Source organism: Prionailurus bengalensis, chromosome E3, assembly GCF_016509475.1.
Source record: "Prionailurus bengalensis isolate Pbe53 chromosome E3, Fcat_Pben_1.1_paternal_pri, whole genome shotgun sequence".
NCBI classification, from domain to species: domain Eukaryota; kingdom Metazoa; phylum Chordata; class Mammalia; order Carnivora; family Felidae; genus Prionailurus; species Prionailurus bengalensis.
Window position 1 is genome coordinate 35,689,451 of NC_057357.1, and position 17,519 is coordinate 35,706,969.

The 17,519-nt window shown below is 43.3% G+C and overlaps 1 protein-coding gene across 27 annotated transcripts in view; it reads right to left on the reverse strand.

Annotated features, from left to right (window-relative positions):
- RBFOX1 (RNA binding fox-1 homolog 1) overlaps positions 1-17,519 on the reverse strand; it is a 1,791,866-nt gene that overhangs the window by 375,806 nt on the left and 1,398,541 nt on the right. Inside the window, exon 1 of one of the 27 annotated variants that reach the window (XM_043560587.1) lies at positions 3,447-3,674. The exons of 25 other annotated variants lie outside the window; for them this stretch is intronic. In XM_043560587.1, the coding sequence (XP_043416522.1) occupies positions 3,447-3,590 (144 nt within the window). In that variant the 5' untranslated portion in view covers positions 3,591-3,674. Of the gene's footprint in view, positions 1-3,446; positions 3,675-4,116; positions 4,230-17,519 lie in introns of those variants that run through there. One more of the 27 variants, XM_043560615.1, reaches the window with a different exon arrangement.

Genomic DNA, 17,519 nt, shown 5'->3' on the forward strand with positions numbered 1-17,519 from the left:
CATTGAAGGAGACACCAGATAAAGTCACTGCAGTATATCGAGAACGGAGGCTGAAACAGGGACTTTCCCTGGACAGCAAGATTGAAGCCCGAAGTTCCACTACTTGCCTGTCCCTTCCACCTGAGAATGGTCTACAAGAACGAGAAATATGCCATCTACTAGAAGGATATGGATGCGTAGCTACATGTCTACCTATTGTAGATATGCACATGATGGCATCAATTGGATTTAATATCTACATACCAAAAGAACTATTCAACATTATCCCATCTTGCAATTCCAAGCTGTAGTACTATCTTCGATGTTAAGAGAGAGATCAAAAAGAAAAAGAAAAAGAAATCATAACTGGAGGGAAGTATCTTTCTAAAGCACAGTTCCTGGGGAATATAAATAAATGAAACAGAATCAGTCAAATAATTTAAACACCACAGTTGCCTCTTTTTTTTTTTTTTTGGTCTGAATAAATAAGTTCTTTGTGGCAAAAGGGGTATGTCATTGTCACTTGGTCATTCACAGTAAACTCAGGTATTGAGGTATCCCCAACTGATGTTTGTTTTTATGAATTGTCTCAGGAACAAATCCGGGAGAGTTTAGGAAGAAAGCCTGGATGTCATGGCTGAGGCAAGGAAAGCAAATGATGAAGTAATTTTCCTTAGATATTAGATGACAAGTGCAACATGAAACTTCATTCCAGAAGAATAGATTTCAGTGAAGGCTCAGTGGCCCCTGATGACAGTGTGTGCATTTATGAAACAGAACCATAAAGCCTCCAAAATAAGATCATTGTGTTTTAATTATTTTCTTATGTAATTGGTGATCTGCAATGACAAAGACTCCCAAAATATGTTTATTTCTAAATAATAAGAAAATAAAATGTTTCTAATGAAGGGGTTATTTATCACAGATGTTTCCTGATTCATCCATTTGACCAACGGGCTCTGAGAGTACACATGAGCCCTCTGATCATCAAAATTAAATAGAGATACAACCTATAGCTACAGTTTAATAGCAGATAGGAAATACAGTGGCGATGTATGGATACGAGATGTATAGATTGCATCTATACATAAGTGGTCTGTAGAGACTAAAGTGAACTATTTCACACCCTTCATCAGCCAATTGTCTGAACTACTACATAAAAGCAACAACAGGAGACTTCTATACAAACTGTCATGGCAGCACCAGGCAGGAGAGATGACCTAAAGGTATGGCTCTCCCATCCTGACCGTGAGCCTTAGGGAGGGTGGGAGGTGTGTCTAGAAAACCCGATTCTCAATCAGACAGGCAAAAATAATTGTCTGCTTGTATTCTACTTTGGGCATTTAGTGAAACTCAGAAAAAAATACATGCGCACACACACACACACACACACACACTCACACACACACCCCATGTTCTGATGCTGTGTCATGGCATCACCTTATCAACACTTTCGCTGAAAGCCTTACCCACCCTTTCTGGAGGGGGGTATATCCCAAAGCACATTGTAAAACCCACCTCCATCTATCTTCATACGGAATCATGATGCTGCTCTAGTCACTTCTAAATATTTGTTATGGCTGCCAAACGCCCCATCAGGCTTCCTCTTTCCAGGGCGGAAATGTTTTCCCTCTTAGAAGACACTGATGACACTTGCGTTTCTCCCATGTACTCGTCCTGTTCATGGCAAGAATAACTTCTCGCTCAAACTCACCATCTTCCATTCTAAGTGTGCCTAAAGAGAGCAAGCCCACTGAACAACCTAGCAGGATGAAATATCAATTTGTTTAAAGAAGAATGATGTATAAAGAAACAGTGAGAATACTGAGTATCTATAGCACTCTACTTGTTAAGTAATGCTGTTCAAATTGATTAACAAATAACGTGAAAGAAGTGAATATAGGAGGCAAAGGATCAACTCATATTAATAATTTGATTAAATTCAACTGTGGCTTAGCATCTGTAGAAATGGCCATTAGGATATTCTTCTGGTGGGTAACTGGTGTAAAATACACACACGCACACACACACACAGTCATTCACGGCAAAGGTACAGAAATGATAGAAGCAGATGAATCACATAATATGTTACCAATAGGCTCGTGGGAAATGTTTCCTGGCACAATTCACTTAATGAGAAATGGAATAAAACAATATTTAGAAGGATAAGCCAATTTTTTCCTAAGATATTCAAACAACAGAAAGAAAAGGCTGTTCTCAAAAAGACTTCCAACAGAAAATATGCCTTAGAAACATTTTCTGGAGGCAACCAACTTGATCACAGATTACCCAAATGCTCAAAACAGAATACTGACATTTTATGAACACATATATTCCTACACCACAGATTGGAAATGAGGGTCTTTGGAGAGGGAGGCCCCTCTGAATACTTGTAAGGGAAGTTTCGTCAGCTGCAACCACACACAGTTCACAAATGGTACTCCTGAAGGGAGTCCATCGAAAACCAGGTAAAATGACTACAACCATGGTTAACTCTTCGCAGAGCAGGACCGTGATCCTGGGAAGGGAAGACGATTCCACCTGTGTGACAAAATCCTTCGAACCCTACCAGTTCACAGAGACAGCCTCTGCCCCAAGACAGGGAGCTGCACTCGTCACCCCTCCTCCCCAAACGTGATGTGGAGCCTGGTTCCCAACCCCAGCAACCAACTTAAGCAGCAGCCCTACTAGTAAAGAGGAAAAGAGAGGCAGAGAGGGTCTGAGGGAAACACCCAGAGAAAGACAGGGAGAAACACAATGAAAGATTCTGGTGTACATACACTGAATGGAAAATAAAACAAACACAGAGCCCCTCTACAAGACCATTATGGGGGAGTGGAGGAGGGGGAGAAAAGCGCCTTTACACATGCCAACAAAGACAGCATCCTAAATCACTGGCTTCAACACAGCATGGCCAGGGAGTTTGGAGGCAGATTCCAGGGCGGACACGCTCCAGAAACCCAAAGGCTCAGATCCCAAGCAGACTGAATAAAGCACAACCCAGACAAACTTAAGAAAACAAACAAAAAAAGAAATACTGAGCACACACCCCTACATACATGTTTTTTCCCTCCCTGTTACAAAACAGCTAAATGAAAACTCCAGGCATGGGAGTGCCTACACAAAGGTCCGAACACTTGGCCTCCAAGGGGTCCCAGACTCAGGACACCACCACCGGACGCAGACACAAGAGAGATACAAGTAAAGAAAATGCAGTTTGCAATTTTAAACTCCGGGCACCCAGGCTCGGAACCAGGCAAAGTATTCAGAGAGGTGCAGACAGAGCAGGACGCGGGGCGGCTGGGCTCCGCAGAGAAGAGAGGGGCGCGGATCCACCCCTCCTGTCCGAAAGCACAAGCCCCCTCCTCAACCCCCTCCAGGGTCCAAAGCGCAGCCCAGCGATGCGGGCACCCAGTCCGCTGAGCCCGAGCCGGGGAGGCAGCCACCGAGGGAAGAGCGCGCCTTACCTGCTGTAAGTACATAAAAGTCAAGGCACACGAGAGCTGGGGACACATGCCCACGTTGGGGAGCGCCACGCAGGTGGCCCCCGTCAGAGGATGCTGCATCGTGTCTCTCTGACGCCCGCCGAGCAGGAGTGGGGACGCTCGCATGCAATCACGCGGCTCTTTGCCTGGTCGCTACAATTTTTTTTCCTCCTTTTTAATTTTGCTGATTATCTAAGTCAAACCCCGGTGGCCGTCCCTCCTCTTCTCTCTCTCTTTCTCTCTCTCCCTCCCCCCCGCCGCACCCCGCGCGCGCCCGTCCCTCCTCACTGGCTTCCTTCCCTTCGGGTTTGCTAGATCCTGGCGTTGTTCACCCGCCTGAACTAAGACACTCCAGAGGGCCAGGAAACTATTTTGTTGCCTTCGTGGTGGTACCCTTTTCCCGGTTTGTTGGGCCTGCTTTCTGATGCCCCGCAAAGTGGACGATGCCCCCACCCCACGCCCCCCACCCCCCGTGGAGATGACAAGACAGGCAAAGGCAACTTGTAGGGAAGGGGGAAGGGGGTGGATGGCCTCCTGTAGATGCTGGGGGGTGGGGTGGGGGGAGAGAGCTAAGGGCGAGAGAGAGGGAGGGGAGAAAGGAGAGAGAGAAAGAGAGAGAGAGAGAGAGAGAGAGAGAGAGATTTTGACTCACACTGAGGCTCACTCCGTTGGTGCTGATGCTGTGTGCCTCCTCATTTGTCAAATGGGTCCAGGGGCAGGGTTGGTTTTTTTTTTTCCCCCTCCCCTCTGCTTTCTCTCTCTCTCTTTCTCTCTCAAACGACTCACCAAAATTCAAATTGTGTCTGCTAAAAATCTCTGCGGGGCGGGTGAGGAAGCGAGAGAGCGCCCCACATCGCCAGCATCCGGGGCGAGGGGGACAATTAATGCGATTGCCCAGCTGGGACCCAGACTCTTAGATTTTGGTGGCGGTTTGTTTGCCCGACTCGTTGGCAAATAAACACAGAGAAATGGGATCCCTCCCCCCCCCCCCCCCGCCCTTCGTAAGAGTGCTGAGAAGACCCCAGGGGCTGGGGGCACAGTGAGCTGGGGGCTGCGGCGCCAGAGGCAGGGCGGATTCTGGGGGCCCCCCACCCCCGGCTGCGCGGCGAGGCGGCGATGCGCCCCCGGGGTTTGGGGCGCAGCTTTCGCTCTGCGCCTCGCCTCGGCTGTGCAGGCAGCGAGCGGCCAGCACTGGAACCGGCTGGAGCCGCTGAATGGGGAAACCGCCCTGGCTGGGGTGTTAAGTCCAGCCTGTTGGACCGCGCCAGCCCCGGCTGAAAGCGAGGGGGCTTCTCCAGCCCGGAATCCTTGCTCTCCTCAAATTATACATGCACAGGGTGGGGAAGTCCGTGTCTGATAAGCCATTACTCTGTGGGTTGCAGCGGGCAAATTACAATGGTTTATTTTATTTTATTTTTCTTGCCTGGCCAGCCCTCCTTGGCCAAATTAGCATTCTGCTCTTGCAGAGGGGTCTCCCCCTTCCCTGTATTTTATGAAGTAATAATTATTCATTAGTAGATTTCGTTAGTCTTTATGCAATAAAATAGGATGTGATCTGCAAATCAAAAGAAAATATTAAGACTCTAACGCATCGTTGGTCCCCACAGGAAAAAAAAAAGCACATTCTTGATTCTTGGCAGCAGTAAAATCACCATCAGGAATAGTAGCCATATTTTTTGAAATAGATTTTGACCCAGTGATTGGATTTTCTTTTATTTTTCAGCGCAAGAGGCTGTCCGAACATCATCTTTTTTGATTCTTGGGTTCCCTGCGAGAAAGCTGCCTGGGGGCTTACGAGGGTCCTGCAGGACGCAGCACATCCTGAGAGTGACGAGAGGACCCCGCGAAGGAACATCTCCGGCAGGACCAGGGGATGGCCTCAGGGGGATGTTCCCACTGACCCCTCCCAGAGGCTGATGGAGACCCTTCAGCCAAAGGACAGCTTCTGAACTGAGCCATCAGCTTGAAAGGCACAACTTTGCAGGCTAATCAAATTGCTTTCTGAAGGAAAGAAAATTAATTATTCCACGGTTCCATTTTTGTTGTTCTGTTTTGAGATGCCATCGATAACTATAAAGTCTTTGCTATGCCAACATCAGGCCCGGACCAGGCTTTTTTCCTTGTACTCACTTTGCAAAGCCAATCCTTCTAACACCATGGGACTGACACATTCCATCAGTTTAGAGGGGGCACCCTAGCAAGTTTAACCCGAAGCAGAAGTTGAGACAGGGCTGGGGGAGGACTAGGAGGGTGTGGGCTGGCGTTTTACACTGCTGGGGTGGGGCAGTGTTTAGTTTGAAAAATCCTTGCTGTTGTCTCACAAATCACATTCATTGGACAAAGTCTGATGTACAAATAAACTGCTTTGCTCTTTCTTTCTTTTACTTTCTGCCTGTTTTTTAATTATTTATTTTTATTGTGCAATTCACAGAATGAAGGGGAAAGCCATTCTACAAAACATACCCATGTATATAAATGAATATAAACAAAAGGTCAAAGATTCTGCCTTTTGGCTCCCCATTCTCCTTCCCATGCTTTTCTGTTTGTTGTACTGACAGGAGTTCACCGTGCCTTCCTTCATTTTTTTTTTTTTTTCTTGCTGGCATTCGAAAAGCTTACAAATGCCCCAAGAAGAGGACAGAATTTTCCCTTCAGCTCATTTTCATAAGAAACACGATAAATAATACATGGCACTTTAATAAGACCTTATCTGAATGGTTTAATGAAAAACAAATACATTATGTAAAGAACCAATAACTGCTCTCAGCTGCACTGAGCCAACACCGGTTTTCTGGTCCGTTTTCTCTCCAAAGTGGAAAACCCTCGGCGGCGACTGGATTCCTACAGACCTGGTTTGCAACAATGGCTCAGACCTGCCCTTAAACCTGGGTCTTCCCAGTCAGGCATCTTGGAAGTCTGCAAAAGGAAACCATGGAATCCAGAGCTTCTAAATTCATCTCAAAATTATCTGGAGCCATTCTTTAGACATCCATGTCCAAACGTGCCTGCTCAAGTGCATGCGAACACCATGGCACGTAGAAATAGGCATGTCCCCCACCCCCAGTGTGGCAGCCACATAAAGGATCACGCAGGAAAGATTTTACAGCTAGTATCAGTGCATGTTAATCAGGAACAGAGCATCAGATGACCCTAAATCAAAAGGTAATGCCGTATCTGCAAATACTGCTCACTTGATGACAAAATTCTGCCAGCCTTTCAAGCAGCATCTGGGGAGGGTGAATTTGAATTCCATCTCAAAAGAGACTGGGAAAGAGCCACATCAATGCCACTAGCCCCAAATGATTCTTCAGCATCAATAAATGGGAGAAGTGGGGAAGGAAAATACTCTTCTGTCTCTACAAAATATCCTGGGCACTCAGTATCACTTGGGTGTATATAGTGCATGCACGTTCAAGGGTCACCCTCCTGCCTTTCAGCCACAAGGACCCTTAATTGAATGGTCACACATACCCTGTAGGAAGTAGAGAGTGCCAGAAAACCAGCAATCAGCTAAAAATTCCTTAAGCAGAGGCAACTGCTCAAGTTTTCATTTGACTCACACAACAGTGTTGGTAACTTTTTCCTTCCCTCAAATTTACCAGCTACTTAAAAGAATAAAATAAATCACTTCCATTTTCCTTTTTCTCTTTCATAATTCCTTATTATAACTCCCTAAGGCTGTCAAAAGAGCAGGCATTTCCCTAAAGTGGGACATTCTACGGGGGTTTCCATGTCCCAGAGCAAGAAAAACTCCAGTTAGACAGAAAGCAGGACTTCGTTTGTTTTTTTTTTAACATTTATTCATTTTTCAGAGACAGAGAGAGACAGAGCACAAACAGCGAAGGGGCAGAGAGAGAGGGAGACACAGAATCCGAAGCAGGCTCCAGGCTCTGACCTGTCAGCACAGAGCCTGATGCAGGGCTCGAAGTTACAAAGTGCAAGATCATGACCTGAGCTGAAGTTGGATACTTAAACGAATGAGCCATCCAGGCACTCCAGGACTTCTTGATCTTAAATATAATTACTTGTGCTGGGGTTAGCTCTCTGACAATGTCCAGGAGTGGCTCAGAAGTATTTTTCTCTCACTTCCAAATTTTGGTATGGGCAGCTCCCTAGTCCAACATTCAGTAATATGAGAAAGTATCTTCAGAAGACCTTATCTCTGCCACAAGCACTTTGAGTCACCTACTTGTTCAAATACTTGGAGGACACTTAGTGGTTGACTGCTGTCCAAGCTGTATTCTAGGCTGTTTTTTCATCTGTAAAATGGGGCTAATAATGTCTCCCTTGTGAAATTGAAACGGGTCTCAGAATTTTTTTTCCTACCTAATTCATGGACTATTACAATACAACTTTAAAAACAGTGGAGACACTGCATGAAATTAACAACTTAAAAATTGTTTGCCAAGTTAGTACATACGCGCACACAAAGACACATGCGCACGCGCGCGCACACACACATACACACACACACACACACACACACACCATCTGTCATCATCATCATTTCATAAAGGAAAGGGCATTTTATACCAAAAAGTAAGAAGGACATAATCTCAAAATAAAGGACAGCCCTTCAAATTGATTAAATTTCAGTCTATTAAAATTTTCACTAAATTGCCCTTAATTTTCTCATTTAGCTGCAGTCTGTTGAAAATGTCATTATGGAATCAGATGAATCTGTGGATCAGCATTTGGGAACCACCGAGATAATGAATGTAAAGTGCTTCTTAGCACGAGCTCTGGCACACCAAGAATCAACAATACGTGGGAACCGTTGTGGGGATGCTTGAAAACAACAAACAGTCATACTCATTAGGGCTGAATAACACCCTCCTCACCCCAACAGCCTCACTGCAGCAAAACAAACCAAACACTTTGCTCAATTCTGAGTTCCCTGAGCCAGGGAGCCGCACGCCTTTCACAAGGGGAGGAACCTGATAAAGGTCATACGGGTTGAATTTGTGGGATCCTCAGAGTTTATTTGCTTTCCTCAATGACATAGTGGTTAGGCCCTGTTCATTCCAGGCCACCTGAAATACGATCGCTATGAGGGAGTATTTGGGAACTCTTTCTGGCTCATATGAGGGCATGCAGTATACTGTACGGGGGGGAATACATCCTCCCGAGTCTCACTGCCTAGGCGTTCAGTCCTGGCTCTGTCTCATGCTTCCATGGCTGCTGTTAAATATCTCTGGAGTTACAAGCTCTTAAAACCTCAATTTCATTCTAACAGGGAACGATAATAATTTTGCCTTCCTAATTAAGTTGTTAAAAGATAAAATAATGTAAAACACATGAGTCCTGAGATCGGTGCCTATCACCTAGCAACTACTCAGTACACACTAGTAACTATTATCATTGCATTAGTTTTATTCTCAGTCTCTGAGTAGTTGATGACATAGACATTCCTCCTCCTCCTCCTCCTCCTCCTCCTCCTCCTCCTCTTCCTCTTCTTCTTCTTCTTCTCCTTCTCCTTCTCCTTCTCCTTCCCCTCCTTCTCCTTCTTCTTATTTTGTTTAAAATTACTCAGACAAGACCAACAAAGTCAATCCATTTATAAAACAACTAACTCCAAATGCATTTTTTGGAGAATTCTTTCAAATGCTACAGCACTTATGTGAAAATGTGTAGACATTACCCTTCTGCCACCCAGGTCTTCTGAGTAGAACCGTTTATTTAACCTTGCAGATGCATCAAAGGAACACAAACTTTCATATTAGTCTTGGTCAACGAAATTCTTCGGCAGCTAGATCTCATAAAATGTCATGTCTTTCACTACTTTTTGAGGACTGACTAGGGTAACACATGCAAAGACGCTATTTCTGGCCAATATGGTTACTCTATTGTTTTCTGAGCTTCCCTCAACCCTGGAAAGTAAGTTTTTACTGCCTGACTTTACACAAGAAGAAATTGAGGCTGCACGAATATATGTACACTTGGACCTACTAGTAAGGGATGCAGGCAGTGTTACGATCAGGGCTGCTGAACAGAGAAGGCAGAATATATTATTTGCATCATCACGCTATCAAGCAGTAGAGACACTTCTTAAAGAATCATCATTGTCATCATCAACATTTTATTCATCATTGTTTGCAACATCTAAACCTAACGAGCACTACTCTGAAGGATTAGTCTGTGTCTATACAGCTGTGAGATTTCCTCTTTCAGGAACCTATCAGTCACTCTGGCCACCAAACTTCAGAGTATGGAATTTCCCTAGCTTTCTAGTCCCTACTTGTAACTGAAGGGGTAAGTCCCACCCCATCCACAGTCTACCTTAAGCTCTTCTAAATAAATAAATAAAATTAAAAAAACAAATACAATTTTTTTAAAAGAAGAAAAGGAAACACTCTCATTTGCCAACGCCTTTCCATCACCTCCTCTGACAAAAGTTGCAAGCAATACAGGCAATGTTCTATCAGAGCATTCAAATGATACCCCTCAGGAGAGACCCCAGACACAGCAGACAGAACCCCAAATGTAAAAATACCAAAGCAAACAAACAACCTAAGTTCCCATAGGAGCCTTCCTGAAATAATAGGTTCCAGGAGGTGATGCTGAGGGAGAGTGCAGTGTTTGGCACTTGAGAGGGTGGGAGTCTGTTTCCAGTGTATAGGACAGAATGTAAGAGCGTGGGACAAGGGACAGTAGGCGGAAAAGACAAAAACAGCTAAGTGGTGATTTCTCCTAATGAACAAGTGGGTGGGGAGGTCTACTTTGGGAAGCCTCCACACCCCACCCACTCTCTGTGTTGTGACTTTCTGGATGGAACTCGAACAAATCAGAAGGCAAACAAACCTTGCAGAAGGTTCTATTTTTCCTCTGTAATAAGCTTGGCTATGAGGTTCTTTGACCCCATAAATGCTCAGAAATATTTATCTTTATGCAACATGAGTCACCTTAAGCATCTCCTACTAGAAGTGACTTCACCTCTAACATCTCAAGTTCTGGAAAAATCCCTTTTGACCTTAACACGTCCAAGGTCCTGTCTTGGCACACAGGCAAGAGCAACCACAGGGATTCTCAGTCCCTGGCGTTATCACTGCACCTTCAAAGGCAGCTAATAGTTGGTGGTGAGCTAGGAAGGATGTCAGGACTCAGAACAAAATTGGGTCAGTCTGAAAAAATCGAACGTACATAACAAATGGATCAGATACTCAGCAGAAAACCATCCTGGTTCTCAAGATCTCACCTCACCAAACATACAATCTGAAAACCCAAGTCTTAGTCCCCAAACTCCAACTACCATTTATGTGCACCTCATACTCTTACAACCTCACCTGACCTGCTAGCTCAGGGTTTTCTACTCCCTGTCTCCAGACTCCATTGCAAGAACCCACATATAAAGCTCAGCCCCTCATCATGTTCTGCAACACATCCACTCATAAAAGGCATGTCTGAGTTTAGTAGACAGAGACTGTGGAAGTGTAAGGAAGACTCAATGGGAGAAGAGATTCTCATCTTAGAAGTACAATTCTAGGAAGATTGGTGTGTATCATATCCTTGCAAAGGTCACTGAGCTATTCTACCACCGTTGACTTTGGTTCAACTCTCCTGGTTCTAGACTTTCTCTGTCATTCTCCTTTTTCCTCCTCATCTTCCCAGAGGGGACCAGAGAGATAATTCTCATTCCTACTTCTTTGTCCCACATTTCCTGCTCCTTGAAGGGATTCCCCTCCTAACCCAAGTTTGTATCAAGCCATTTCCCAAAACAAGACAGTACTTTCCAGATGATTTCCTGTGTCCATTATTAAAAGAAGAGCATTTCTTTCACCTGATTTCAGATAGAATAATTTGACACTCTTTGAGCACAGTGACACATAGGAGAAAAACTATATGTTTCTCTGGCTGGACCTTCTTCTGTGCTTCCGTGACAGAATTGTCACGTGCTCCATAAACACAAGATCTTGTCTGGTGTCATCTTGTGCTTTGTTAGCTCTCTTAACTCATGTACCTCAATTGTCATCACCTTGCATGACCCACATCATGTCACGGCTCTGCTACTCTTCACACACCTGTGAAGGATTTGTAGCAATCAGACTCCATGCAATCCTCGTCTCTGTGGTTCTGACCTCTCCTCACTGGCTACCCATCAGGAATGATCACGTACCTTAAGGAGCCCCTGCATGTGTCATTATGAAGGTCCTATCCTCGCTGCTGTTTTAACATCCCCCCTAAACAAAATATGTGCACAAGCTTCTCTTCCTCTGTGGCCTTGCCTGTTTGTTAATGGAAGCACCTCCCTTCTATTCAGTTAACCTTGAAACATCAACATTTGCCCTTCATACCTCCCTTTGTTGCTTTGAATAGTCAATTGATTCCCAAACCACATCATTTTTAACTCTCTCAGCTCCAGCTATGAGGCCTCTCTTGATTTTCCATTGCTGCCGTCCCAGTGCCTCACATTATTCTCTTTAGCCTAGATTTAAAAAAAAAAAAAAAAAAAAAGCAATTCTTCCCTAATTGGTTCCCTTGCTCCCAGTCTTGATTCTTCCCAACTCACACTCTACATGACTCCATAGGGGAATTTTAAATAGACAAAACCAAACACATCAATCTTCTGCTCAAAAGACATCACTGACCCCTCCCATTGCTGAGGTCATGATATTGAATGCTTTACACTGTTACTGTAGCTCCTATCATGCTACATAACTAGCACTTTCTTTAATGTGCCTCCCTTTTTCCAGATTCTGGTCACCTCATACCTAGTCTTGTAATTGCTTATGCCCAGTGCATATTAATACATGGGCAAATATATGTTCTTTGGCTGAGACTGTTTTAATGATATGAGTGTACAAATCCAGGAATACCCAGGGTGTAATTAAATAATCCCACAATGAAACATGCATCTTTGCACGTTTTGCAATGTCGAGATACAGAAGAGGATGGCAGTACGTGTGTGTGTTTCCCTTCATCCTCCTAGGGGCAGTGCTGGCTATATACTGATAGCACTGTGCTACCCATGAGGATCCTGGTGAACTCAGAGGGGATAGGTCAGATTCCTCTTACAAATGGGTCAGCCAGTGTCGACAGGGAGTTTCCCGTCTACTTGCTGTCTACCTCCTGCCACCCCATCCTTTGCACACTGACGTGCATACATCCCATGAGAACTTTATTTTTCCGACTAAATGTTGCATCCATACCATCTTAGAACACCACCTGGCTTAATGTAGTGGGTGTTTATTAAATATTGGTCGAATAAATGAAAAAATTTAAAAATGGCAGTACTAAACTTTTCTACTTCCATGGTCCTAAGGTCCATCTCATTCTCACTAAATGATTCATTCATTCACTGCCTCAATATCTATGTCTTGAATGTATCTGTTATACCCAGCACAGTGCCACTGACCCAGCAGACACAATGATCAGGATACATAAAGCAAGAGTCAAAATTCATATTCCAGATTAACTTGATAGTTTTAGGTCATCTGGTTTAGAAAATTACCTTTTACAACTCTGTATTAGCATGTGATACAGCATTTCCTCAACATTATGCAACAAATGAAAATACTGAAGTGAATTGGATTATCAGGCTAATTGAAAACAGTATTAGTTATCCACACTCCCAACTTCAAATATTGGTGTTCATCAAAGTAGCCTCATTTTTCTCACTGACTGGCTTTATAATAAATGTTTCACATGTGCATTTATAAAATTCATCTCTATTGTGCCCCTTCCATCAGTATTATAAATGGAGTTTCAAGTAAATTTCTTTGTATAAGGATTACTACTGGTATAAATGTGCTTATGTGTTTGAGAACCATTGGTTGCCTTGGAACACTGTGAGGTTGAGATCGTACATTTTTCTTCCCGCAGGAAAAAAAAAAAAGAATTAAAAGGGCATGTTCTGGGGCCAAAGAGTTTAATCTAACCATATATTGCCTTTTTTATAGTGAAGTGGACGTAAAAAGACGTGGAGGCAGACTGCCAGTTTCCAAACTTGAATCCGTTTTGTAACAGCTGGCTGACTTTGGCCAATTACTTAAATTTCCTGGGCCATGGGGTCCTCATTTATAAGTGGAAAAAACATTTTTTTCCTTAATTTGAGAAACACATAGGATACACATAGGATACACATAGGGTAATATATGTACACTGCTCACTACAACCCCTGGCACCTAGTAAGGGCACTAGGGGAGCTAGTTTCATAACTGCATGGTGCCGATGGTGGTGGTGTTGGTGGTGATGGTGATGATGTTGATGAGGATGATGGACATGGTGTTGGTATGAATGACAGTGATGTGGCTGTTGGTTGGAAACACACAAGTAAGGCAATGTAAATTGGCCTCTGAGGGAAAGACAGCTCCATTCTCTCTACTGGAAAGCAAGGGAGCCATTCTTTTCTTCTCTTGCAGCAGAGCCCACTGTAGCTCACGATCCTGCCCTTCTTTCTTAACTGTAGTGTTTCCAGCTAAGGAACCTTGCCTCTTCCTGCTTTCCCTCCTTACAACTGGGCCACAGACATCTCTAAGGAGAGGATGTCTCTTGTATGGCAAGCAGGAGCCGACACCACTATTCCTTTATGTTAATATTTTATGAACTCTTTAGTGAAAACACCAAACGACAGGGTGCTGATACTTCCTCTAATATCGCTTAGATTCTCATTAGGCTTCCACCCTCCCTTTCCCAACTCCTGCCTCTCACCAGCCAAACCACTCCAATATTTTTCCCTCAGAGACACTGTCATATCAAGATCCACATAATTCCAAAAAATGTCATAAAAACTAATAGCAGGGCTGAGAATCATGGGGCATTTACTGCGTGCTAGGTGTTAGGCTAAGTATTTTACTTTCTTTATCACATTTCACCTACCCAGAAATCCAATAAGAAGGTAATTTAACCCCTCCCATTTTACAGATGAGGAAACTGAGGGTAGGAAAAGATAGGTGACATTTGAATCCATACGCTCAATGCCTAGCTCAGGTCAGTATGATTTCCTTGCCTTTACCCTACTTTATTGCATCATGCACTTCTGAAAGTGAGTTTTAAGGCAGAAGGACTGACAATTTAGCAATTGATGTAAGAATTCTCTCAGAGTTGGCTCTTTCTCCAAAAATTAAATCAGATTACAAATTCACAAACTAAGGTTCAGGTTCTCCCAGACCCCTGAGGGCATCTTAAACCAGCACAGGTACTCCTGTTGCCATGGAAACCTGGGCCAGGGTAGAAAAAACTCAGGCCTTGACCGAATGCCTGAAGGAGGTCTAGGTGACTGTCTTTCCCCTTTTTTCCACAGGGCTTGTATACAATGGATCTCAGTCAGCAAAAACTCTGAGATTTGCTTTGGAGTTCTGGTCAAACAACCATACCAACAACTAGTCTGTTGCCTGTTTCATTTGGACTACATTAACTGATTTTGGAAACACAGCTAGGGAAGAATAGAAGGGCATATAAAAAATAGGGGGATGGGTGGAGTAAGATAGAAGCCTACATTTATATGGTATGACCCCATGTATGTAAAGTCAATCTATAGCTATAATTTATAATCTCCACTTCTAAGTTTATCATCTTCTAATCTGAAGTTATGTATCTACATAGATACTTATAGGCTTCCATGAAACACCCAAATGTTAATAGTAGTGTTGAGACTAATGGCGACTTTTATTATTTTTTTTTATTGCTAACTGCATTAACCAAATTTTCTGTAATGCACTTGGGGTACATTGATGATAAGGTATGAGGTTTTTCCTCCTCCTCTTCCTTCTCCTCCCCCTCCTCCTCCTCTCCCTCCTCATCCTCCTCCTCTTCCTCCTTCTTCCTTTAAGTGTCCCAAGGCAGAATAAAAACCACCTCTTCCACATCACAGACCAGGTCAGAGCCTTAGCATGGTGAGAATGGGGGCACAGTCTGCCAGAAATGAGCTTTGACCTCCTCACTATTCTAGTCCTTTAGAGACATTGTAATGGGGAGTCCAGAAAGAAGCAGAGAGAGCCCCTGCATAGCTCTTGAGCCTTGCCACCCTCCATGTTAGCCTAATTATAGTCACCAAAGAAGTTTCTTTCTCGTCTCTCCAGGTCCTGTGTGACAGCTCATCATTCCAGTGGCATTTTTGTCGGGAAAACCTCATTTCTATTTTTATTATGAGGACTGCTTGTCTTTACTAGCTCTTTGTACATAGATCAAGACATTATGAAGACCTGCACTTTCCTCAGGCAAATGAGAATTACTAATTTTCTCTCTCTATTAAGTACTGTGCTATCTCCATCAGCTTTAGCAATATTTATTTCACATGCCCACCATGAGAATCCAGGGACAGGGTTAACCTGTTCAGTGCCACACACCTCACACTATAAAGGCTGCTATCATTTATGGACTGTGCTCACTGTCAACAGAAAAAGTAGTCATGTAGCTTCACTCTTAACCTATGGAGACAGGATCTTGTTTAGTGTACGATGTCCAAATTCTCATCCTGCTATTTTTGAGCATAATCACGAGATGAGCTTTTCTTTAAAGGAATGAAGTGAAGACAGAACTCAGATTCCTGAAATCCACATAAAAACTGCGTGATGATCAAGGTAGAAAGGCATGAAAGTTGGGTCATGTGACCCTTAGCCAAAGTCATATCTGATAATGGTGATGGTGATAAACATTTACCTAACAGCAGAAGTTTCTCCATGCTGAGCATTCCAAAAATGATTTACATACATTATTTTACTTAATCCCCATGCCAAAATCTGTATTCATGCATTCACTCATTCATTCCTTACTTAATTCATATATAAATATTTATAGAGTGGTAAATTATGTTCTAAGGATTGTATAATTCTCCCAGTATACAGTGATTAGACACACAAACAAGCAAAGAGACAAACAAACAAACAAAACTCAGTCTATTTACACTGAAGGAACTAAAAGTCTACTGCCGGAGACAGATTTTAAAAATCAATCAGTTCCTTATAAAACTAACATCACAACAATTTTACTCTTGGGCATTTATCCCAAAGAAATGGAAATTCAGGTTTACACCAGTATCTGTACTGCAGTTTTATTTATAATAGCTAAAAATAGTAATCATTCTAGATGTCCTTCAACAGGGGTAAATAGTTACACTGTGGGACATCCATAATGTGGAATATTACTCAGCAATTAAAAGGAAGTATCGATACACAATAGCTTAGATGAACCTTCAGAGAATAACGCTCAGTAGAAAAGTCAGCCCCCAAAGGTTATGCACAATATGGTTCCAATTTTGAACTAAGTTTTAAGATTAGTATTTGCCAGGTGTTAGGAATTGGAGGAGGTAGACCTGGTTATCAAAGGACTGGGGAAGAATCCTTTAGGGATGGAACTGTCCTGGATCTTGACTGTGGTTGGGGACCCACAAATCTACGCATGTGATAGAAAGGCATGGATCTAAATATACCACCCCTGCTGAACACACACACACACACACACACACACACACACACACACCCCACATTAATGCAAGTATAACTGGGCAAATCTCCATAAGATCAGTGGATTATATCAATACAAATACTCTGGTTGCGATACTGTATTACAACTTCTTCCATTGCTACCGCCGGGGAAAACTACACAAAAGGTACATGGAATCTCTCTATATTATTTCTTACAACTGTGTGTGACTCTGCAATGATCTCAATAAAAATTTCCATTAAAAAACAAATTACACAGTTGATTCTCTAAGACTAGTTGTGGTAAATGCTATAAAGGAAAAGAACAAGATTTCACAAATTTAAAAAAGGAAACTATATATAGCCGGGGGCTGGATTTAGATTAAGGGCGAGGGAAGACTTTTCTGAACAGGTGGCATTTCATTGGGCAACTGAAGGATGAGGAGTTGGTGAGGAGAAAGGTGGGTGGCAAAGTGTTCCAGGAAAGGAAACAGTGTGGCAGAGATGTAGAGAAGGACATGCATGCTCAGGGAATAGAAACACGAGCACCATGGAAAGGAAGAGTCCAGTGTAAGGAGGCAGGAACCCAGGATGAGGACCAAAAGTGAGTGAGTGTCTTAATCCTGTGCAGAACTTACTATTCCACATGTCTTTTGTTGCAGAAAAGTGAGGCTTAGACCATCATCAGGCCACAAAG